This window comes from Amblyomma maculatum, chromosome 1 (assembly GCF_055883805.1).
Source record: "Amblyomma maculatum isolate TAMU_Amacu chromosome 1, ASM5588380v1, whole genome shotgun sequence".
NCBI lineage: Eukaryota > Metazoa > Arthropoda > Arachnida > Ixodida > Ixodidae > Amblyomma > Amblyomma maculatum.
The window spans coordinates 50,594,114-50,619,448 of NC_139344.1; the positions used below are offsets into that span (position 1 = coordinate 50,594,114).

Genomic DNA, 25,335 nt, shown 5'->3' on the forward strand with positions numbered 1-25,335 from the left:
TTTTTACACAGGCGCAGTTTTCTTTTCTTTTTTTTCATCGTGACACGAAGACCACGCAAACCTTTCATTTGGCAAACCCACCTTCTTATCGTGCTCCTCGCCAAGAATTGCACAGTAGAGATTGGGAGCTGCAACATAAATGACATAGACTTCTTTTAGGCCAATGAGCACTCGTGCTGGCAAGAATCTTGAGGGACTTCAATCTGCTGCGCTGAAAGTCGCATGCCAGCGGTTGTTGAGAATCGCACAGTAGAGATTGGGAGCTGCAACATAAATGACATAGACTTCTTTTAGGCCAACGAGCACTCGTGCTGGCAAGAAAATTGAGGGACTTCATTCTGCCGCGCTGAAAGTCACATGCCAGCGGTTGTTGAGAGTCGATTTTATTCCTTGCGAGCATATGCAGGCACACACGGATGCTTCGTGCAAATATTAGTGCAATTGAGTCCATCTTACTAACGGCAGACTGTAAATGAGACAAGCATGATCGCGGTCTATATACGACACCTCAACGACGCGTCACGTCAAAATATGGCCCTTTGTTTTTAGCGCGATTGCGAGGCTTTGCTCGCCCGAGAGCAATTCTTTAATTTTTAATTCTGTTCCAGGTAAAATCAGTTCCTAACGATTCGCCACAACGAATTATCCCGCTGGCGATTCTTGGCTCGTCCTCGTTAGTGCCTGGTTAACAATTATAACAACCTGGAGGTGGCTCGCAAAACTTAGGAGATATAGTATACGACACGATTGCCCGCTGCCCTTTTCGCAGCCGATTGCGATTCATATATCACCCTAAGGTTTCGTTTGGTTTATGGGGTTTAACGCCGCAAAGTGACTCAGGCTATGAGAGACGCCGTAGTGGAGGACTCTGGAAATTTCGACCACCTGGGGTTCTTTAACGTGCACTGACATCGCACAGCACATGGCCACCTTGCTATTCGCCTCCGTCGAAAAGGCGAATATATTATCTAAAAACAGCCTCCAGTCCTCTTCATTTCGTTTAGTTTCATAGACGGTATTAAATTTGTAGTAGTCTATAGAAAAAAACGTCTAGGAAAGTGTACAGCCTTAAATTTATAGATTAGTTTATTGTCCTTATTCAAAGAAGTCTGCACAGGCTATGGACTATCTAAAAAAGATTATAAAGGTAATATTACCAGTACCATGCTCAATCATTTCGCCTCGCGCTGGCCAGTTAGGCTTCCCTCTGATGTGAGAGGAATTTCGCTGTTTACGTTCCCCAAAACACTTGCGTCATGCGTCATACACTTGAGCATGAACCTTTCAGGTTAGCACGTAGAAGGCAGGATAAAACATTATCTTATCACTGCACGTACTCAATTTGAAGCTGAACAGAACAGACTATCATGCTAAAGAAACTATAACTTCGTTATAGTTTCTATAACTATAACTTTAACTATAACTATTACTATAACTTCGTTATAGTTTCACGTTAGCACGTAGAAGGCGGGATAAAATATTATCTTATCACTGCACGCAGTCAATTTGAAGCTGAACACAACAGACTATCATGCTAAAGAAACTATAACTTCGTACATTAAAGCGCAACAAGAGCAGGAAGCCTTACACAGATACCGCTATTCATAAGCTTTCTTTTATTTTGCTGGTTTGCTACATTTCCAGCATTTCCCTATTGCAAAACCCAGTGCTATACCTGATTATGGGCCCAGTCTGATGCTAGAGACTGGGCGTACTGGGACGCGACATACTGGCACTTGCGTCATGAGTCATAATACACTTGCGCTTGAACCTTTTCAGGTTAGCACGTAGAAGGCAGGATAAAATATTATCTTATCACTGCACGTAGTCAATTTGAAGCTGAACACAACAGACTATCATGCTAAAGAAACTATAACTTCGTACATTAAAGCTCCACAAGAGCAGGAAGCCTTACACAGATACCGCGGGTAAGCGGTCCTATCCATGAGCGCACTGCTGGCACTGGTCACCCGGAGAGAAAAAACGCCTCGGATAAAAAGTAAAAGCTGAAACGCAACGAAGCACCTGAACTACATTAAAAAGCTAAAAAAATAAAAAAAATAAAAACGTAGCGAAAGAAAAAAAAAACTGCAGCACTAGCGCGCTTCGAACATTTTACTTCTGCCTCCGTAGCTTTCTACGCTAACCACTCGGCCAGGCCGTAGATTTTTTTTTCTTTATTGCATGGAAACATTTCCGTAAAGAAAGAAAAACTTTACTTATTTAAACTTGTCCATGTCTAAAGTTACCATGCTGCTTAATACTAGCCTGCCATATCCCTAGCCCGACAACGCATCATCATCAAAACATCAAAATTCTGGGAGGCAAACACTTGCATCTAGATACGGCATCCAGTTTAGAGATTTTTCAGCCGAGAACTGAGAACCATTGAAATATTTTTGCATGATATGTCATGATCGCATTTATAAGGTAGGGACTTGATGTTTTGAAGTATACAGGCCATTGCTTGACCTCTTGACCATTGGAGCTTGCTGCCTGCTCTCACGACTTGCAATTAATGTTCTGGATGCCTATGCGCGCTATATTGTGCGCTAGAATCCTTTTAACATGTCGAGTTTGACATTGCTGACAAATTTACCAGCGCTGGCTCTTCGGTGGTGATCTGCAAGCGTGGGCATAATTTTCGCTAACACGGAGCTGTAGCTCAAACCTTCAAGGAAAAAAGTGCAATCAAGCTTCAATACGGGCAAGCGCAGCAGCGACAACGCTATTTTGCTCGTAATTAAATCTTATTTTTATGTAAACATTTTGGGAAGCGAAGCGATGACTGTGGGCTTGGGTGTTTTATACGCAGAGCAAGGAGCTCAAAAGCTTGAGAAACATGCAAAATATCATGCATTATAAGCGCTCTTTGTTGTTTTTTTGTTTTTTTCTCAAAGGCCCATCGCTCGGTAAACAGCTCTCTGCCTCGTTTTATTTTTTATTTCTGCTGTTTATACTGGGCCGCGGTGCAGGCTAAGCTCGCCAATGCGTAGGCCCTGTTTGGACCCTGGGATTGAGCCCGCATTGAACATCATTGTGTTAGAGTGCCCTCAAGATCAGCTGTGAAGTTTGATATGCATGGTAGCCCACATTATTCCAGTTTTAGCTGTACGAAATAGTGTGTCATGACATGAGATATCAGAGGCGCGGCGATCGTGGTCTCTCTCGAAACGAACTATTGAAACATGAAACTTTAGTAAGAAGATACTGCCTTTATTTTCTTACAGGTGCGCAACGACTTCGCAGCAAAAAGCGCTTACTTGAACCATATTTTTCATATGCGCCCCGATGGTCGATTGCGAGTACGCTGTGTCCGTGTTGACCACTGAGGGATGCTAACCGGTCGACGCCGCGAGCCGCATCGGCTATACTGGCACCAGTGCGACCCCAGCGCAGATACAGCGCTTCTCCCAGTGCATCGCGGGTGCCAGCCACACACCCAGCGTCAAAAAAGCTTATTCCAGCGTTTTTCTTCCATCGTACCAGACCAACCAGTGTCTCCCCGTTACTGCTCCAGTGAATATTGCAGACCTCCAGCGTGGCTAGCAGATCCAGTGCAAAACCAGCGCGAAAATCTTACTGGTTTCGCACTGGAAGACGCTGGGAGACGCTGTTTTTTTTTTTTTTTTTTTTTTTTTTTTTGCAATAGGGTTGAGCAAATGTAGCATTTTATACCCTATCACGCGTGGTAAGTACACAAATAAGCCCCGTAAATATTTCGCCCAGGTCACTATTTCATTTCCTTAATTACAACATCAACAATACAGATGCTGAGGACCGTGAACAAAAAGCCTCTAACTGGGCTTGACGGGGTTCACGGCCTCTAAACATGGCATTGGCAACAGACTAGGACACAAACACAATGCATCAGACATGGAAGGATCTGGTACAAAATCGAGACAGTTACAAGATAAACAAAGTGTTTAATGAAGTATGATGCAGAGTATGGTGCAATTCATAAATAAAGGCAAAAAGTGTAAATATTATGGCTACGATATATCTACGAAAACAGTAGTGTGGCTATGAAACATTTCGGTTGTTTAGAAGCGATGGGAGCGTACTGCGTATTATCTGGCAACCATAGTTTGTGCGTTCTCGAGGTATTTCCCACAGTTCAGTGCTGCGGGTATTCCGTGCGTGTTGTTTAGGAGTAGGGCTTGCTATGGCCGCTTGAAATTGTTTTTATTCTGTTTAATTCCGTTAGAATAACGCTTAAAGAGCATTGTTTTATAAATTCAGGAAGTGTAGTAATGTTCAGTTACTTGAGGAGAGGTCCAGTGCGGCTATCGTATGCACCGTTTGTAACTATACGAATTGTCTTCTTTTTTTTTTTTTTTTTTGTATGATGTGAAGTTTAGTAACATTTGACGAAGTAGTTGTACCCCACGCTGGGTGACAATAGCTAATATGTGAAGTAAACAAGGCGTTGAAAATTAGGCGTTTAATGTAAATAGGAACAAAATATCGCAGTTTGCACAGGACCCCGTAATAACGCGAAATTTTGTTGCAACTGCATCTCTGTGAGCATTCCAGGACTTACTTTTTTCGAACACAACACCGACGTATTTAACTTGCGACACTATCTAAACATTTGCATTGTCAAGATGGAGCATGGTCTACGTGTCTGTGTTACGGTTTATAGGTCTCAAAGAAGAAAAAAAAAAGGCAACTTCTGTTTTACTGTCGTTTATGGCGAGTGAGTTAACAATACTCCAAGAATGTAGTTTATTTAGCAGTAGAAGCTTATTTAGCAATAAAAAGCTTATCATTGGTGTAAAACGAAAAGAGCCGAGGCTCCAAAATACTTCCCTGAGGTACTGCTTCATGATCTGCTCGTACATCAGGCAAATAGTTATTGATAACAACTTGCTGGCGGCGACATTGAAGATCGGATTTTAGCAGCTGAAGAAAAATGCACCGGAAACCATAATGATATAAATTTAATAACAGGGTTCCATGGTTAATGGTGTCGAAGGCCTTGGAATAATCTATAAATATGCCTAATGCTCACATTTTGCGCTAAAAAAGCGACTAATATTATTTCCTCTGTGTCAAGAGGGTCGTCTCGGTAGACAGCCCTTTCATGAACCGAAATTGCGTATCTGTGATTAGTTTATGTTTTGTTGCGAATGACGCTACGCGAGAATGGACTATTTTTTCTAGACCTTTCGAAAAAACTGGTAAAATTGAAATAGGCTTATAATTAGAGAGCTCGTTTCTGTCACCACATTTGTGCAAAACATTTACCTTTCCAACCTGTGACTGTTTCGGAAAAATCTCATGCAGGAAAACAAGGTAAAAAATACTTTCAAATACAGGACAGATTAGATCTAAGACATGTCTGATCGGTTATATTTGAAACCTGTCAATGTCGCAGTAGTTGCTGTTTTTAACTGACATGAAATTGCTAAAAACTTAATTCGCACGAGTTGGCGCTAAAAACGTGATGTCGCGTTTTCTTGCACCTAAATATTACAACAATTTACTGTTGCTGCTGAATTCCTTTGTGCAGTTAGTGGTGATCCACGTTTTGTTTCTTGTTTTATCTTTTTGCCCTGCGTGACGGCTTGAATTATTTATAGAAAAAATGTTCATCGTAAATACTCACAATTCTTTGTAAAAGCAGCTGTAAGCAGCTTCAAGGTCCTTTATGGCCAAAATTTCTGACCTGTCGACCTTCGCTGTAATGCAACGAAATGTATCAAGACTTAAATCATTTATGCCTTAATCTTAGAAAAATATTCTTTTGTGCATCTAGCGTGTGAATCGAGTGAGGGGTCATTAAGAATATCGGTAAGTGATCACTTATATGTGCGCCTATATAAGCTTTGAGTCATGAGTGTTTGTTATGAAGATATCAATTAACGTCGAAGAAAGGTCCTGAATGCGGGCTGGTTTATGTATAACGTTGGAAAATCCATTTGCGTCTAGCAACCTTCTAAGTTCAACTTCTGGCACAGAAGCTCTGCTAAAATCAATATTCAAATCTCCTGCTAGTACCAGTTCATAACCATTACGGGGAATCGCAGCGGAGCTCCATAACAAGAGACCAGCGTAGCAGGCTTCCGGGACGTAACTGCCCGTGCCGTGCTTGTGCACACAGCACGCGCAGGCCAAATTACCTTCCTTCCAGCCCATGCTGTGCGGCGTATGTGGGCGTTACAAAGATAAACATCAACGCCCTTTCATCCTTCCCGGCTGCGCGGATACCCCGCCAACTTCCTACGTGGTGCGCCTCAGAGCCCATATTGTTGTCAATATTGATTGCTTTTCTCGTATAGTTTCATTTCAAATGTCTCTGGAAAAGGTTAATAGCGTCGATGAGGTGCGGCTCTTTAGGAAAACAATCATGCATAGACTACGGGATTCCTTGAGACCTCAATACAGCCGACTTATGCGCGGAATCAATTGCAGGATACCGAAACCGCCTCTAATAGGTGCAGTACTCATAACTCGCTGAACTACTCGGCCAATGAGAAGCCCGTTGCCTATGCAGAAAAAAACAGTGCAGAGGTTTAACAAGGCTAAACATTATATAACGAGTGAAAGTACTAGTTTTACGTGGTTTGTCTCAGTAGATGTAAATAACGTTGTCGTCATTGCGCTATCGTCTGCCAGGGACGTCAGGAGGACCATGATGTATGCTGCCCAACTTGCCAGGACTGACATAGATAAAAATCCCTGCTTTAACCACGCCACAGGAATCTGCCTGCTCGACCTAGGGGAACCGTGTCTAATTCGCGATTCAAGTGTTCTGGATCGCTGGATTCTGATCTCACCTTCCCGTTTTATGGCGAACCCCGAGCTGGTAGCTCCTACAAATTCGGCGCCGAAAGGAATGATGGGACGGTTAGATCTCGTGAACTAGTGCCTTTATGCTAAAAAATAACTACAACAATGACACCTTGATTAGCGTACCATTTGAAGTTCAGCGCGACGTCCTTCAATGGCCTCAACGTCTCTGTCAAGGGCGTGTGCTATTAACAAGGTTGCTTGCTCGTTGGTTAAACGCAGCTTTATAAAGCCATTCAGGGCTCTCAGCTAAAGAGAATGGGAACAGTCGCACATATACGAAAATGTTATCCACACATTTTGCCTTGCGCGTTGCTCCTGTGAAGTTCGCTGATGGACTTCATCTTTCTCTGAGACCTCCCTTTAAGCTGTGAATTTCGTGAAAACGATAAACAAAGCGAGTAACTCCGTTCCGAGAACGGTAATAAAATGACAAGAGTGTGATGCAAGACATGACGAAAAGAAAAAAAGAAACAGCAAGACAGAATAATGACATAACCTTCCGGCTCCACATCTTTTCGCAGTAAAGGCGATACGAATTACCGTCGCTTTAAATACGACCCATGACAGAACCCAGATACCTTGCGTGTACTGGTGGCAGAATATCATCATTGTCATCTAACGTATGGTGCTGTCGTCTAAACATCAACGACTAAGGATAAAGGCGTGATGCTCTTTTCCTCTTCTTTAGCAAGCGAGAGTGCGTGCCTGTGCCATGTCGACATCGTTTTTACAGATGCCGAATGTCTGGAGACGCCACTGGCCGACTCGTCATGTCATTCCGGTCTTCTCTAAACCTTCTTTCAAAATCCTCTCAATCGCCGATATACGCAGGTGTGTAGTAGTCGGCACGTGAGGTTGCGTATATACGACCACCTGAGAATTTCCCTTTCTTCGCTTTGTCTATATTGCACGCGCCAATTCAAGCCTGAGCTTGCGCGTCGCAAAATTCAAAGTCTGCATGTTACAGACGTGTAATATATACGCCAGTGTTTAAATAACATCTGGAGCGTATGGGGTTTGTCGGTTGCCAAATATAAGAGGTAGAAATAGAGGCCCGTGCGCTTGCATTCGTCACGCCTGCCCCTAAATTTTCCTGAGAGACACGTGGATATGTTTGCTCTTCTGCCCCGAAGAAAGAAGCATTCGGCAGCTTCACTTTACTCCTTCGCTGTAAGGAACCAGCAATACAGGTTACCTTTGAAGAAGTCCATGGCCGCCTGGCTTTTCTGGATGATACTCGTCTCCTTCTCACACAGACCACTACCTTCATTCCGCTTCCAAATTAACGTTTCCCAAAAGTGTTCCTTCCGGCGGGGAGGATCACTGGTTAGGGCGCTCTACTGTTGATCCCAAGGACACAGTTTCGATTCCGGCCGCTGCGTTCAAAGGCGTCCGAATACTGTGCGATGTCAGAGTACGCTAAAATACCCCAAATGGTCGAAATTCTCAGAACTTTTCATACGGCATCCCTGATAGCCGACGTCACTTTGAGACGTTAAACCATGTCAAAAACAAACCAAACCAAAATGTTCTGCGGTGGCCTCACTCTTCCACCGAAAGTGAACAATATGCACTAAATGAGCAACCAGGCTGACGAAATCGGTGAGCACACACCATGATTCTCCTCCTTGCGGTTATCCTGGGCATTATATTGACTCCTCAAAATGCCATCTCACCCGTCCCGGGCTACACCGAACCCCAGGTACTCAGAGGCGAGCTGCGATTCCATACATGCCTTGGGTGTGCATTGGGTCAGTGAAACCCTGGCGCGTAAAATACGCAGCAGTGACGAGACTTCGCATGTGCCAACCCGCCAGCTCTTGAATTTAATTTGTGCATGTTATAAACAAATTGAAGAGAGGAAAGTTGTCAGACGTCGCATACGCAATTCAATGTGCCGGCTGCGTATACGTATAGCTGTGGGCATTAGCGAGTCGAGGAATTTTGAAATAAGACTTCTAGAACACGATAATGAGGTGAAGAGTCGACGAGTGGCGCCGAACGCCCTTTCCCGATATTCGCTGTCTGCCATCCGCAAGCTAGACGCAAGCACTCGTGCTTGCTAAAAGAGACAAAAAAGCATCACTGCTTCAACTCCAGTCGTTAGTCTTTAGAGGACGGAGTTGAATACACTGAATCGCAACGAGGGAAATCAGCTACGAGTTCATACACAATATGTCTGCATGGGTTGAGCCCGGCACTCAATTTAAAGCGACGGCACTGCGCTTCGCCTTCACTGCGAACAAGGCTCCCTTGGGGGAACTAAAACGGCATGCAACATTTATTTTGGTAGACGCCGTTTATTTTTGCCAGATAATAAGAGCCGCGCAAAGTGAAGAAAATGAACCTGGCATGCACGATGGCCCAAGTGAGAAAATCAACTGCCGGAGTCGCGGTTGCTGATTTTCCTAGTTTTCATTTATTCATTTAGGTATTTATATATTTAGTTTCGAAAACTGCAGTTTCGCAATGGGGCTATGCCAACAGAAGGTGAAAGCTATAATGAAAAAATTCAGAGAGACGTAGTAGGAAGGAATCAAAAAGGAGACGTATGATGAGGGCAAATTGCTCATGGGGTTGCGTGTACACGACGCCTCGGAATTTCCATTTCTTCACTTATTCTATTGCACGTGCCACTTCGCGCATGGGATTGTGGGTTGCAAGATTCAAAGTCTGCATGCTACAGAAATGCAATATATACACCAGCGTTTAAATAACATCCTAAAAGTATGGAGCCTGGCAGTTCAGGGGGAGACCAATCGTTGGATATGTAAAATATAATATCATACAGATATAGCTGGGCAGCTGATATAAAGAAGACAATGTCAGTCCGTTAGGAGCGTCCACGCCAATCAAAAGAGCAGAGAAGAAGCGAGAACTGAGCTTACGAAATATTGGTAATTACAAATGGGGGAAAACAAAGAAACCAAGACAGACACAAAAGAACTGGTCAAGAAACAGTGTCACTGGTTTTTGAAGGAGATTATATTAGATACAAGCAGACCTGGCTCAAGCACACTGCGAGATAATATGAAAGCACTCCCGGAAAATTGAAAAAGCACGTGTCATGGCGAAGGTAATTTGTCACACAACCCAGACGACCATTCAGTGCCGAGGAATCTTCAAATTGTTAAGAGACTGAAGTAGTAGGAGTTCTCGCGCAATCACTGTCTAAAATGAAAATTGCGACGAAAAGACTCAAAGGGTAACCCTACGCACGCAGCACCGGGTCCGGACAGAATGCCAGTCAGAACACAGAGCAAACAAGACAGGTTCTGGATTCCACTAAGTAACGTTAAAGCTTAAGCAGACCGGTAGGTTGTAAAGGTCTTAATACAAGGGGAGATGAGAGGCAGCACGAAACATTATCAGACTTTAACGCCTCAAGTCGACTTTGCGCAGAGCATAAGCATTGAACGACGCACTGATGTGGCGGCCAAAAAAAAAAAAAAAAAAAAAAAAAAGCATTGAAGAAACTGAACAAAAATTTTTAACCAACGTAGAATAATAGAAGATATACCTTGTCCCCCACAGTACTGAAATCGTTACACCATAGGAAATGTAACCATGAATAGACTTCCTAGATATTGATAGGGCATGCAACAATGTAAACTACTGTAAAATATGACAGCTACTTTATACCTATATACCTTAAGCGGTAGTTTTTATCATTTGCGTCAAATATATAATAAGAAAGCAAGCTTAAAAGAATAAGGCCTTTGATGGACATTTGTTAATAACATTTTTGCCAAAAGTAATTAGGATACGGAGTTCGCTTTTCGCTCGTAAGGCGAAGCTATTACTGCTGTCCTAAAGAAAGAAAAAAGGTTGCGTAAGGTGAAGACAAGGGCGCTCTTTACCTTACGGATATTTAGAGTTTGATGGGTGACATAAGTACCCCGTACACCATGGAGCGTAGCTAATTTTGGAAAATATAGTAAGCGTGGGGCTCTGGCATTGGCTTAAGTGGATAGCTCTTTATTCGTAAGGTGATTAAACCTTTATTTCCGCGCAATTCGTGTAGCGCGAAAGTAACCAATACCATTCAGAAATAAAGTAATTAACACAGTGATTTCTAGCTCCATGGGAAGGGTTAGCGCCAGCACATTCGGGTCTGACAGTTTTTCCAACGCCGGCGATGGGCGATCCAGTTAAACCGAGCCGCATTCCTCCGGAAGCGCTTCAAGCCGGAGGAGCGAAGGCTCTCGAAACGGGAATCCCGCCGGTGCCCGCAGCGTTCGTGCAACGCCGCGTCTCTGGGCCGCGCGGCAGCAGATTGGGGACGGAAGGGGTCGTTCGCTCGCGCTGGCGTAACCCGCGTCCGTCGGCGAAGGAGACGAAAAAGAAAAGGAATGGGGGTCGATTCCGTTTCCTTTTCTTCTTCGCTTTCGGCCTTGCACAACTTTGCGCCTCTCGCCGACCTCCTCCCCGCACCTATCGTTCTCACGTTTCTTCCTCTCGCGGAGGAAAGAAAGCGGGGCAACAATAAACACGTTCCGGTCTGACCTACAATGCATTCAACTTGGCCTTGACTTCACCCTTACATGAGCAAAGGCGAAAGCGGGGCTGACGCTCGCCGCTGGCCGCGCTGAGCTGCTACGCCGGCCTCCGGAGTGACAGCCCGCTGCAGCCGCAGTCTGGAGCCTACTGGAGCGGAAGTTGCGCGAACACTTCCTCCAGCTGCCAGCAAGGCAGTCCACGGATGTGCTCTGACTCTGTTACACGCGAGACACGCTTCGAGCGTCCCTGAGAGAACAATTGAGGACTTTGGTGAACATTTTCACTTTTCGCCTCCTTCGCTAATCCGCGGGGGCAAAAGCGGGCATGGGAACTTCAAACGTGCTGAAAGCTGACTCTCCAGAGTTTCTTCTGCTTGAGTCACCCCCGGGGGAGCGGTGCCACACTGTAACGGATAACGCACAAAGTGTAGATGTATATGCTCGTACGTGCTCAGCGATGCGTAGAAGCTGGAAGTGGATCGCATTTTCCATTATACTTCGTGCATCGTGCCGTAATATGAGCGTGCGCATGACTACTGGCCCCAGATTTATCCATTGTTTCCTGCAAGGTGCGCAAGTTTATATTTGGGGAAAGAACGATGCACTGCTTGCATGGAGGCTCAAGCTTATGTGAAAATGGACAGAGTGCGGGTCGCAATAAAGAAGTGTTCTTGCGGCTCACTACTCACCTGTGTTCAGTACTGCGAGCTAAGGAAGTTCCTTTGCTGGGGGGGGGGGGGGGGGGGGCATTTGGTGAGACCCTAGGTGGGAACTACCGTGCTAACTTATCCGCACGGCTCTACAAAAGGACAGAGACGAAGGCACCGAGAAAAACCTTCTCATTGCTCCTGATATGTTGGTCGTGTGCCTCTCACTCCCGTTTAGTACCGTCACATGTAAAAACGCAATAGTTTCTAGCACTTCCGTAGACACAATTTTGAGCGCACCGATGTAGTCTGAGGTAAGGCCTCGCGCGCAACAACCTCTCGGTTTAAAGCTACACACTCTTCTCGGCCACATTAAAGTATCAACGGCTCCCGCTTCACCATTAGTTAGCGGCAAATCTGAAGTCGCTGAATGAATTAAGGAAGAGTGCTTTTACAGCTTGCGTCTGTCGGAGCTAAGACGAGGAATAACCAGCTCCGACAGTGTTCGAGTTCAAACTGTCTTTTCTTTTTATTATTATTGCGCTGCTCGCGCTGAGGCGCCTAGTGCCACCCTCTTCTCCTTTGTCCAGCTCCGTGCCGTGGCGTGCGATAAGCGGCGCGATAACGGATCTCGTCTTATCTCAGACGTGTCCATATCTCCAGACTTACGATTTCCCCGTGTTAATTCTTGATGTCACAACAGCTGAGACCTCTTTTATAAGGGAACATTGATTTAGAACAGCTTATATTGTTAGCTCCTAAGTTGAATCTTACGGACGTTTGCGCCATTTGAGTGCCAGCGACAAAATGACGCGCATGTTTCCCACCAAAGTAGAAGAATCCTAACTGGGGAATAAGTAGGGGTATGTGAGCATTCCAGATTTTCGGACAGCGAACCGAATATCCTCGTATTCGATTATTCGAACGAATCAACCTCTGAATGCTGAAAGTTATTCGAACCAAATCGAATGTGTAATCAAATTCGCGAAAACGCTTAGAATAATTGGCAATATGTTCGAATAAACCGTGGAGTCGTATTTTCTTTCAACAAAAGTTCGAAAAACAGAGCCTTAACCCAGTCCACGTACCATCCCGCAGCGATTAGTATGCGTGGAATGAAGGGTTCAGTGTCGCTACGTAATCCATTCGTGCTGCAGAGTTCATAATACCAAAACACGGCCTTTACGAGAGAACAACGAGGCGGGACCAAGTCAAGTTCAACAAGCATTGCTTTGATTACCCATCTCAGAGGCCATGGCTCACACTCAGCTGCCGCCCGTCTCCTGTCCTTAAGTGAGATTCTAGTTTATTCTCTTTCATCATCAGTAGGAAAAGGCAATTTTTCAACACGTATTCCTCCACGGGCACAAACAAAGTTAATATACTGAATTCATGTCAAGCGGCCGCTAAATAGTGACCATGCAGTGAAGCATTCCATTAATAGCTATTGCCTTAACTCCACAATCAGCACCGCCAGTGGTGCTTCAATGTTTCGCATTATTGTTCCTTTAAAATATCCCAATATTCTAACTAGTAGGGTACAATTGTGAAAATATTCGATTACTATTCGATTCAGTACTATGATTATTCGATTAATATTCGTTTCGGCACTGAGACTACACTATTCGAATGCAATTCAGTTAGGAAAAGAAACTGTACTATTCGCACACACCTAAGAATAAGGTAAGGACGGTGGTGCATTGTCTGGAAAAGGCTCATTAGAAAAGTAAGCGGGAAGAGAGCATGGACTGGCAACGCGGCGAGCTGTAGCCGCAGGACCAACGCGAAATCTTCCTCGTGCCGCAACACTCGCAGAATTGCACGGGATGAACGTATTCTATTGGCTCAAACTTTGCTCTCTCCCTGCAGCTCGCCACCTTATGCAAACTCGTGCGGTGACGCAACGTCAACACCGAGCACAGCGGACGTGTGTGCGGACCGCCGTCGACGCCGAAGGAAAACGTCGCTTTGCGGGACCAATATTCGGCCGGGCGGAAAAAAAGAAGCCGTCTGAAAGGCAGGACAGTTTGTCGAAGCGCGCTGTCGCACGCAGGCTTTCACTTCCAGGCAAAGCTGTTACATAAAACATGTTCTCGCACACTGACTTCCAGACGCAGAGGGTATCACGAGTCAGCGGAATGGGAAATAAATAGGAATGAAAATGCCTGGAAAGAAAGAAACTACAAATGCTGCGCGAAACTTGAACTGCAAAATAGAAGGGAAAAGAGAAAACGCCTAAAAAGAAAGAAGCTGCCACTAGCCCTCTCCTCTCTCGTTCCCAAATCCGTGTGACAACCGCGGAAGGTTGTGGAAGGTTGGAGAGGGAAAAAAAGAAAACAAGTGGCGAAAAAGCAACATCAGTCATGCGCGTAAGTTAAAAAGCGCTCTCAAAAGGCTCCGCTGAATTTCTCTGTGTACATATGCGGCGCACCAGGAAAAGACGAGGCTTCGGCGGCGGACGCCTCAGAAACGGAAATGCGGGCATTCCTCCTCCGAGCGCGCGTTTTGGGCGTGCAACGTATGGCAACTGCGGAGGCACCGTAGCATCGCCTGATATATGATCCCAGTGAGGGAATGGAAAAGTGAGAGAGAGATAGAAAGAGAGAGATCTTTGCACGTTGACAATGGCGTTTCCTCCGAGCTTCTGAATATGTGTGTTCGGCTGACGTTCATTAACAAAAAAACCGCTTTAATTTATTGCGCGATGGGTGTTTTGAGTAATACTTCCCAACCATTCTTTGGTTGACCTCATTACTCATGTTGGATTCACCTTAGGAAGTTTTTGTAATCAAATAAATACGCTGGTATTTCAAGGTTCATTCATACGAAATTTCACCATGTATTCGGAGCACTACACGTGCAGCTGTCGTGAAAAGTTTGTAGGTCACACGGTTCGCTGGTTTACCGTGTACTGCGGCTCTTAAAAAAAACCTAACGCTCGAAGTCTCCGGAGGCGTGAGGAATACAATTCCGGTCAACACCAGCAGTAGCGGCCTAAAGACTCGAGGCTAATATCCTCAGGTTTTCGTGAAAGGAAGTCCTAGTTTGCATTTGCGCAGTTACTCTGCCAATAATCAAACAAATGGTTTCTGATTGATACGAAACATCATAAGGGATGTCTTGCTAAGTAACTCAGGGGATGAACTGTAAATAATGATTGATGACCTAGACAGGAAAAGTAGAGGGGTAGGCTTAAAAATCAGTATGCAGAAGACTAAGATGATGTTCAACAGCCTCGGGAAGGAAAAGCAGTTTACGTTAGGTAGCGAAGCACTGGAAGTAGTAGGCGAATATGTCTACTTAGGATAGGTAGTAACCGCAGATCCGGACCATGAAAAAGAAATAACAAGAAGAATAAGATTGGGATGGAGCGCATTTGGCAAACACAGATTATGACTAGCAGCTTACCGGTATCCCTCAAGCGGAAAGTATACAATAGTTGCATCTTACCTGTACTCACCTATGGGGCTGAAACGTGGAGGCTAACCAAGGGGGTTCTACTTAAGTTGAGGACAACCCAGAGGGCTATGGAACGTAAAATGGTAGGGGTAACATTAAGAGATAGGAAACGTGCAGAGTGGGTCAGAGAAAAAACTCAAGTTATTGACATTCTAGTGAAAATTAAGAAGAAATGGGCATGGGCAGGACATGTAGTGCGAAGAGGGGATAACCGATGGTCGCTTAGGGTAACAAACTGGATTCCAAGGGAAGGAAAGTGTAGCAGGGGGCGGCAGAAAGTTAGATGGGCGGATGAGGTTAAGAAGTTCGCAGGGGCCAAGTGGATGCAGCTAGCACAGAACCGGGTTAATTGGAGAAATATGGGAGAAGCCTTCGCCCTACAGTGGATATAGTCAGGCTGATGATGATGATGATAAGGGATATACGCATTCTGACCATTCCTCCGTGCGTGTATTTGCAAGATTTCAGCTTGCCAACCTTGTCAATAGCAGACTCACTGTAATGAAATGCGCTGACACACTATTCATCGCGCCTATGTTCCATGCTCCTAATTTGTTAAAACACTGGGAGCGTAGAGCGAACAACCCGAGCAACAGAATAATAACAAAAAAAAAAACAACAAAAACGTGTTCTTCTACTTCATGCCGTTAAAAAGAGAAATTTGGTGGGAAACTTTCCTTTGAATTACGTTTCACCCTGAATAAGAAGTCGTGCTCGTAGTATTACCAAGCCAATTTCATGAATACGTCACTCACGCCCAGTTTGTCACGTACGCTATTATTTTTTTTTTCTTTTCGTTTTCTTGCTGGAATGTGAGCTGCCTACTTTTTCCGATATAGGAGAGAGAGAGAGATAAATCATTAGATTCCTCCTGCGAGAATTTGATTCAATTCCTAACCAATAAAATTACCCATCAAATACAATTAACCAGAGTGGGGCATGCTGTGTTCAAAGACGCTTGCGTTCCAGAAGAGGGCAAATACGGGCTGGTTGGTGCATGCTTATGAATCGAGTGAAACGGCGCTAGGGATGACGGGACACCTTCTGCGTGTGCTTGAGCGAAGCCAAAGGCTTCGATGTAAGACAAGCAACAAGTGCTGACTTGTACGCATGAAATAATTGAAGCTTGCCATAAAGAAGCATCTCCCTTCTTCAGCGTGTCATATAAGAGTGTTCTGACTAAGGAGATAAAAAGATAGGTACTGTAAAACGTCGAAGCACGGTATACACAATACGCTCTTGTAGATAAAGGCAGGAGAAGTGGAGCGGAAACGACAATTCAAGTTAGACGTTAATGAAGCTTGCGCGTGTTATAAGTTCGCTTTGCGTCTTGCTTGAATTGCCAGGTACCAGTCCGAGGATAGCGACACTTGGGCACGCAACATGCTTGGAAAAGCATGGGCACTGCAGTAATGAAGTTACCCGGCTGACCTTTTCTACAACTAGGCATATTTAAGAGGAACAGTTTTGGCAGTAATTATGAAGCAGTTCTACGCAGTTATGTATGCACTTCTGGTCCGCCATAACATAAAGCTGACTCAATCGGCATTCAAGAGCCGTATTCGGAAGTACAAAGACACGGCGATGAGAGCCAATGCGGTAGCTACGTAACACGATACCGTGAAGGTCTCTCGACCAGGACTATGTATATAGTTTATACATTCCAATTAAGCATAAACTAGCCTTGTAGTGCATCAATTCTTTCCGCTTCACTGCTGGGGCGCTTCGCCCAACTTTGCGGCCTCTTGCAGTCCCTGTGTGGGATGCAAGCAACACAGGCTCTAAAATGAGCATAGTTGGAGCTCTGCATATAGTGGAAACTACGTACTAGTACAAAATTAGTCTCAATAACAAAAATGATCTGCATTTTCATTAGCTAGAAACAACCGCAGCAGTGCTAAAGGGCTAGGGAGAGTATACATACCGCATAATAACGGTATACGTACTTATTACAAGGCTAGCGGCGCTAGTACTTCGAAACAGCCTTAATGTTATCCTCACCTCCATGAAATAGGACCCGTTTGCCTAACCGCCAGCATTTGAAGACGAAAAAAATATTCTGTGGCATGCATGATACTTCGCAACGGCCTTCGCCTTTTCTAGGCATTGTCAACGTCTCTTTGCCTCGTTTCCGTACCGTATTTCACGTTGATTATTAGTATAGCGCATTGCGCCTTTTCACCTCGTGGGCCAACAAAATATGATACATGACCGTACCGCGTAACTTTGATATGTAGTTAGAGAGGTGACTGTACTCCAGTTGTAAGGATTATATCGCGTAAATTGAGCACTCGGGTAGCATAGGTGCTTTTGCTGCACAGTGTTCTGTGTCCGCTGTGCATTCTCTTTCTGCCGATGACAAACCTCACAACACTAGTCTCATAGCATCATAGCAAAATGTTGTTGTTCTTGAAGTGTCCGAAGATGCACCAAACTGGAACAGTAGTGCGTAGAAAATTGTGGTAGGAGAGGAACGGAACTGTTAATCGAAAGTGATTGATTAATTGTGCTTGACAAGTGATTATTAGCAATGTAGTTTAGGCTGACAGGCACATACGAGAAATATAAATTTCTAGGTTCATGCCCCGCAATACGGAGCAAGTGTGTTATAATATATCGTTGCGTGAATGAAGTTGGCCCTGAATTGAGGTCACAAGATATAACTGACACGTCTGCCCCTGTTCTCTCTAGGCAAGTGCCTGATAACTGTCGTTTTCTTCTTTTTTTTTTTTTTTGAAGCTTTCTTGCTTATTCGCGCTAGAAAATGTACCAACGGTTGCGGAGCACTTCGTAGCTCGATTTTCTGACGGTCTTTTTGTTTCAAAACCACTCAAACGGCCTGTTGTGTAAAGATTGTCCCCGATGTATGCGTCATATTGCGAAACCTTTCCGTTACCTCTCAGCCTCTTTTGTCTTCGTCGGCATTTCCTGTACATGGTAATATTTTTTGCTCAGAACCGCTATCAAAACATTTCGCAACAAAGTGACCCTCATTTCCACCATAGCCGCTGCTAAGTAGAAAATTTAAACTCATTTGCTATTACTTTTTTTGTGTGTGTACCCAACATGTAACTCACTAGAATACCACAAGATGGGGCCCAACTCGGTCACCTGTTTTGGGCTCATGAGGGCCTCAATCACCCACGCAAAATACCTCAAGCCGAGCCGGTGGCAAAGCAGATAACGTTTAAAATTTACTATTACGCGTGCAAATAAAAACATGGGTTCTTTCAGGCATCTTTGTTTCGTGCGTATATATAGCCGCAAGTGCTGTTCAGAAATAGACTAGGATATGAAGAGACACATAGGAATGCCGGAGGTTCGTCAGGTGCGCGAACAGTAGACGTCAGCAGTCGTTCACTACAAGAGAAGCACAAATTGCCGTGTTCCTCTTGGCGTTAGCAACTGTTGGCCCCAGTCGTCTTAGCCGCTCACAGAGTATATGCTGGTAACCCGTAAGAGACGGTCGGTGACATTCGGAAGGTGCAATAAGCCAAGTATGATCAATACCAACGCAGCTTTTTTTTTTTTTTTTTTTTTGCTAGTTCAGGGAACATTCAAAATTTTATTCATGCGCTCTGGGTTCTGTATAAGAAACATGGGGTCGCAAACAAAGAAAATTGCGCCACCGTGGTTATTATTACGGGAGTTTCCTGTGCTCTTAGCAAACACTCTAGTTTGGGCTGCTCTGCAATCCGTGCAGTAATATCACTAATAGAGCTTTGTAACATTCATGGTACAGCTCGCATGTGTATGAGTTTGATTTTTCAACCGCGATAGCGAGGAATCACTGACACGTAGCAAAAATGTAGTAACGGTCTTGTTACTACGTTTTTACTACCTTGTCTTTAGTGTTTTAACAATGACCCCCCCCCCCCCCCCCACGCACACGCACACACACACAAACACACACACACACATACACACGCGCGTAAAAAATGCAATACATAGAAGAGCGAGACACTAGTGCAGCGATGTTTACTGATAGGATAGTAAACGAAAACGAAAAGTAACTTAAAGCACCATAGGACCATGTGAACATTACCGGGTGTCGTAAGCAGCACACCCATGACGGCAACTTGCCATGCTGGGACAGAGTTTCTATGCGAGAACACGTACCTGTGGAAGTGTTGAAGATGCCTCTGTACCGGGCCGCGGCCCTAAGGCAATTGACGTTGAAGAGTGGCGGGAACCAGTCCGGCGGTCCCGCCATGGGGCGCAGCACTTTCCAGAGCCGGTAGAAGCGATGCAGGGCCTGACAGACGACCACGCACGCGGCCACTGCGATGGTAGCGAGGAGCACGCGCTGGGTGGCCGTGGTCACAGTTAGCAGCATCACGTACCGCCATGAAAAGGCCGACGTGGCGCTGGAGACGGCCGAAAACGTGCTCGCCACGATGTTAAGCATCGCCAACGCTTGGTTGCGACTCAACGGCTCTCTGCTCAGAGTTGCCTTCAGTTACGCTGGTCAATGGCACAGAGCGGGACACAGTCTCACCACGTACAATCCATCGGGTAGGCCGTCGATGGGAGTCTCGCGCTGAAGTCCACTTGGTTTCTCCTCCAGACTCCACGCGGGGCGGTTCGCTCTATCCTTCCTTCCGCTCACGGTTTCGGGCGATGGTCGCCAGTTGAGCACGTCAAGGAGCAGAATCTTCCAACTGTTTTTGGGGTGACTAAGGTGAGCTCAGTTTTCCTTGGTTAGTTGTGTGAAAGCTGGCCACTCACCACCCCCTTGCAGACGTTTACACTGAAGTCCGCTCGACGAGCTTGACTCTAAGGCGTCGAGAATGTTACGTCGTCTTCAGCCTCTAGCGTCGAGACGAGTCGGACCCGAGGAAACAGTTGTCGATCAGGCTTCGCAGCGTGCGCCGCTGACGGCTGGCCGAAGAACGGTGGCTCCGCTCATGTGGGACTCCTTTGGTGACGCGTCGAGGACGATGCTTCTGCTCTCGCACTACCGATGTCGATGAGTCCAGAGCACTTCCCAATCTTTTGGCCTTGATAAGAGTTCCGTGCTTTTTTTTTTTTTTTTTTAAATTCGATCGAGGAGAGGTGACGATGACACGGCTAGCTCATTTACAAGGAGTGGCGGAAAAATAGCACACGAATAACAAACAACGCTACTTCTGCCGTTGCCTCCACAGGTAGCTGCCGCTAACGTCGTCCCTCACTACTGTCCCCCGCCCGCCGTCGGTGTGGGAGCTACTCTCGAAGTGCGCCCCATGCGCGAGTTCATCCATCGGTCGCGCACTCTCTCTGCCGTCAGACCCCCTTCCTCACCCCCGCAGCCCCCCTCCTCGATGCGTACGTTACGCCGTGAGCACTGCGAGAGAGCAGACACGGCAGGGAAAGTGAACGGTGGGTGACGGCGGAGGTGAAAGTTGCGCCGGCGCAGCGGCGGAAAGAAGGTCAAGACGACCGCTCGCCTCGTTCCAGCGGCGGCAACAGCCCCGATGGATTTCACTGCCTGTCGGCGGCAGCTGGTGTGCGCCTTCAACGTAACACGCACCAGCGCACGCACGAGAACAGACAACAGCTGCCTTTGCACATACACTTGCTTTTCGGCGCAGCAGCGGTACTCTGCTCTTCTGAATTAGTGCACGCGTCTGTAGTTCACGACCGTGGTGACGTCCCTAGTTTGCATATCCACCGGGAAGACGCTGTTGGAAGCCTTCCGCAAACGTCTGAGTAGGCGCCCGCCTACAATATGTCTCAGTCCTGCATTTGGACAAGAGTCCATATTGGACTCTGGAGTGAGCCAGGGAGTGAGTGAATGTGTAGAAGTGAGCGAGGGTAGCTGAAGTAGGATGAGTGAGGAAGGGAGGGAGGGAAGGACTTGATGAGGGAGTGAACAAAAGTGTGAATGAGTGAATGAGTGTGGCAGAGTGAGTGATAGTGTGGGCGACAGAGTCATTCCGCGGGAGTGAAAGCATAAGACAGTGAGTGAATTATGAAAGCGCGAGCGAGAGAGTTAATAAGAGCAACTAGCGAATGAGCGAGTCAGCGAGACAGAGAATCAAAGCGCGGAAGTATACATAGGTGAATGGGCCAGTCGGTGAAACTTCCGTGAAATAGTGAATGATCGCGAGTGAGTTATAAGTTATGCGGGCGACTGAAATCTTGAGTGAGGGGTGGAGTGTGCTCAAATAAGTTAGCAGGAGTGACTGAGTAAGTGGGCCGGTGAAAAGAGAGTGATTGATTGAAGGCTAGGGTGAGCGAATGGACGGAAGACTGATCGAGATAAATAGAAGCGAGAAAGAGAGAGTAAGTCAGCAAAAGCGGTCGAGTGAGATCGAAAGCCAGTGAGCAAGCAGTTGGGCCAAAGAGTTAGTGAATAGTAAAATGAACAAATGCACGACTGAGTGCGCGAGTGGGGGAGGGAGCCAAAGAGTGAATGTGAAAGTGTGTGTGTGAGTGAGTGAGTGAGTGAGTGAGTGAGTGAGTGAGTGAGTGAGTGAGTGAGTGAGTGAGTGAGTGAGTGAGTGAGTGCGAGCGGTTGTGCCAATGCGTAAATATATCCGGTGTCAGTCAAACAGGGCCAAGCATCCGTTCCGAGCAAGTGACTGACCCGGCAGGTGACGGTGCACTCCTTTCGGTGCACTGTCTACGAGGCAGAAACTAGAACTCCTGATTTTGCGGACCTCGAGCCTTCAGACGGAAGAAGGCGTCGTGCGCTAGACGCAGGAGCTCGTGACAGATGCTCGTGTGCGACTAGCAACCACTCACGTTGTAGACTCGGTGTGCGCGCCGCTGCCAGCCTCCCCGTGCAGCTAGCGAACATACACACGTCAGTGGACTCTGAAGTTTCGGTTCTGCTGTGTCATCCATCGTAAAGTTTTTTAGGTCCGTATGTGCATTTAATTTCTAATGTTTACTGTTCTGTGAAGTTATACATGACGGGAGCTGACACGAGAGCCATGGCGACGCTTTCTCGCTGCACGAGTGCGCATCCTTCCCTCCATCCAGTTTGGAGCGACACTCGTCAGAGTAGTTTAAAATGGATGGAAAAGGAATGAAACCGGTGTTTGTAAGAGCTCCGTGCCTAATCAGTGCACTGTAAGGTGCGGCGACTACTGCATTCACGGCCGTGCTGTCATGATGTGATGGATGCTTAATGACGATAGCGATGTGCGACTCAGCAAAGCAGCTTGAAGGAAATCGGAGGACAGTCGTTTGTTGGCTACCTGCGCCTGTATCGAAGCGTCGTGTTTGAAGAAACTGTTTTTCAAATACCACATCTCATTGCAGAGCGACCACTGAATAGGTTGAGTAGTTCAGGCGTTTAGTGTCTGCCGCACGCGGCATTTTCTGCGGGATTACCGTGGCATCGCCGTCATTGGCCGTGACAGAAAACAACTGGTTTCACTTCCAGGTTAATATGAATGCTATACACCTGAAGCGAGTGGGGGGAGCTTTATCGTTTAATTATGAGGTCACGGGATTGATATGGGGCTGGACCGTACTCGGCATTGGGAGCGGAAATTCGGAAAATGGGAAAGGGGACGGCCCAGCTGTCGCTGTCGCTTCTCCGGCTCTAGATAAGGCGTAGAGTCGTGTCCATTCCGTATGTTTTTCGTCTCCTCGCTGCTGACCTCGTTGATACGCGACCTTGATATAGTGACGCAGTGGACAGCCATCCGTGCCATAAACCTGGTTAGGCGCGCAGCGACTTTCGTCGCACTTATTATAGCGTTCCTGTACGGCAGCCGGACGCTCACTACACGTGCGCATTGAAAGGAGCCCACTTTCGAAAGATCAGCGCGAAACGAGACGCGCGAGATCTTCCCGCGTTTCCGCTGGCCGCCTCCGAGAAATAAAGTCGGCCGCTACACCGACTTCTCCCGTTTCTCTGAGTCACACGCACACGCGCTACAAAAGCGCTGGCCGAAAGACAACATCGGTCGCGCTTCGCGAGAACAAAGAATTTGTCGAGGGCTTTGCGGGGCTCTCCCCGGGGCCGGCAACTTTGTTTTTCGGCATCCTTCCTTCTCAGCGCGCGCGGTCGCTGCTGCCGGCCCTCGCGGTGACGAATGACTGCGCAGCGTGACAGAGAGGTCGCGTGAGGGGGGCCAACGCAGTACGGGCCGGTCTTCGCACGCGTATCTCAGGCCGAGAGTGGTGTGGCTGTGCTGACTCTGCTCTGTACTACATCCTGCGCACTTTGCCGCTTCTGGACGTGTGCGAGCTGTTGACGGATCGGAACGTGTCGCAGGAAGGCTTCCTGCGGCTGTCGCACGTTGCACTAAGAAACGCGAGTCGACCTTGAAAAATTCCGCGTTACGGTGTGCGCCGAACGGAGAGGAAAGTGAGCATAAACGGTTTACACAAAGTTCCAGTAGCTTTTCCAGCGCCCTTCTCAAGGCAAACGTTTCTTCCAGCCCTTCCTATCTGAAATCGACAGCCTCTTACATTACGAAAGCAATATGCTCACAGATGCGTGCAGTGCCGTGGCGGAGAGTCCGCCGGCTTTATGTTGACGGCGGCTCCGTCTAAGAGACTACACGTTTAGAAAAGGAGTTGGATGTTTCAGCCCATCACCACCCCTTGCTGGCGACCTGTGAGAACTTCAATGCTAACTTGACACTGGGCTGTACTTTTCCGCTGATATCCTGGCTCATGGAAATTCAGCACAAAAGTTTTGTCTAAATGTTTACCGTTAACAAAGCAGTCCTTGCGGATTCAATAATGTGAGCACTTTCATAGTATGTATTCAGCATTCTTCCTATACGTTTTTAGATGAGCGAGATGCAGATGCACATGCCCTATGGCAGCTGAAGCTCATGCACTGCACTCGTCGTAATGAGCACTTGCGAATGTGCTTAAGCGATGTTACGGCGTATTAGACGTTCTGTTTCCTCGCGCTTGAACTATATGCTCCAGAATGAATTTTGTCGAGGTGTAACAATGTGCTACTACCACATAGTGCAACTTAACGCAATGCGCGATGCATTCCCGAAAGGCGCGACGAATTTGTGTTTGTCCTGTAATGGTTACTCACGGGCTGGGCACTTTTATGTTTTTTTTTTTTTTTTTTAACGCGACAGCGTTAAAGAGGACGTTACGGCGAAAATGCGGGGTCGGCGTTGTGAGCAAAAAATTATAGAGGACACTTAAGCTCCTCCTTTCAGGGTACGACGCGATAGCGTAGGGTACCTGCCCACATATAACGCCCCGCCTTAACCAAGCTAATGAACGTGCCCGTGTTGCCCAGAGGTAACGTGAAGACAAGGGTCCTGGCAGGTTTATTCTGGCATACTCTCCTGTATGGAAGGAGGGGCTCGAGTTGGAAGCTCCCGTCAAACGTTATTACAGGGAACGCTACGTTCCCTCAGTGTGCGGTCATGTTAGCTGCCAGCTACCGCCTGCCAACTCGTGATTCTTCGCGCACAACGCCAACGCCGTATTTTCGGTCAACGTTGACTTCAACGCTATCGCGTTAAAGAAAAGTGCGACACGACGCAGCGGCTCACAATAGGCGCTCTGAAGGGAGCAGCAGAGGTAAACCAATGACAGAGGCGCAAGCTCGGAGCGACTGAAAAACTGCGTCATTAAACAGCGATAAGATTTATACGGTGACGTCACATATATTCTCGAAGATGCGTTATTTCCAATCCTCTGAGCGTTCAAAGTGTTTTAACCTTCTGGCCTGCTACTGCTGGACAACTAGAGGTGTTTCTGGTCCTGTTCGTTGCTTTTTTCTTTCTTTTTTTTTCTTCTTTGCAATAACTCAAAAAACGCAGTTTATTCGTATACGACCAACTGCTCATAACGTAGCCCGCGAGCATCGATAACTTCCGATTTATATTTCGCATCTCGGCAGTCTGAAACGTAGCTATCATAACCCTTTGTTCCGGCCCGACCACAATTACCGTTTTTTTTTTTTTTTTAATATTCCCAACAGCAATATTTTCCTCAATCTTTGAAACGTT

The 25,335-nt window shown here is 46.5% G+C and overlaps 1 protein-coding gene and 1 pseudogene across 1 annotated transcript in view; both read right to left on the minus strand.

Annotated features, from left to right (window-relative positions):
* LOC146202351 (cytochrome P450 4V2-like) overlaps nt 1-19,811 on the minus strand; it is an 89,645-nt gene extending 69,834 nt beyond the window's left edge. Inside the window, exon 1 of the mRNA XM_084584475.1 lies at nt 19,523-19,811. Within this exon, the coding sequence (XP_084440601.1) occupies nt 19,523-19,811 (289 nt within the window). The remainder of the gene's footprint in view (nt 1-19,522) is intronic.
* A 765-nt stretch (nt 19,812-20,576) lies between these two features.
* The window catches only part of LOC146202352 (uncharacterized), a 91,765-nt pseudogene continuing 87,006 nt past the window's right edge, over nt 20,577-25,335 (minus strand).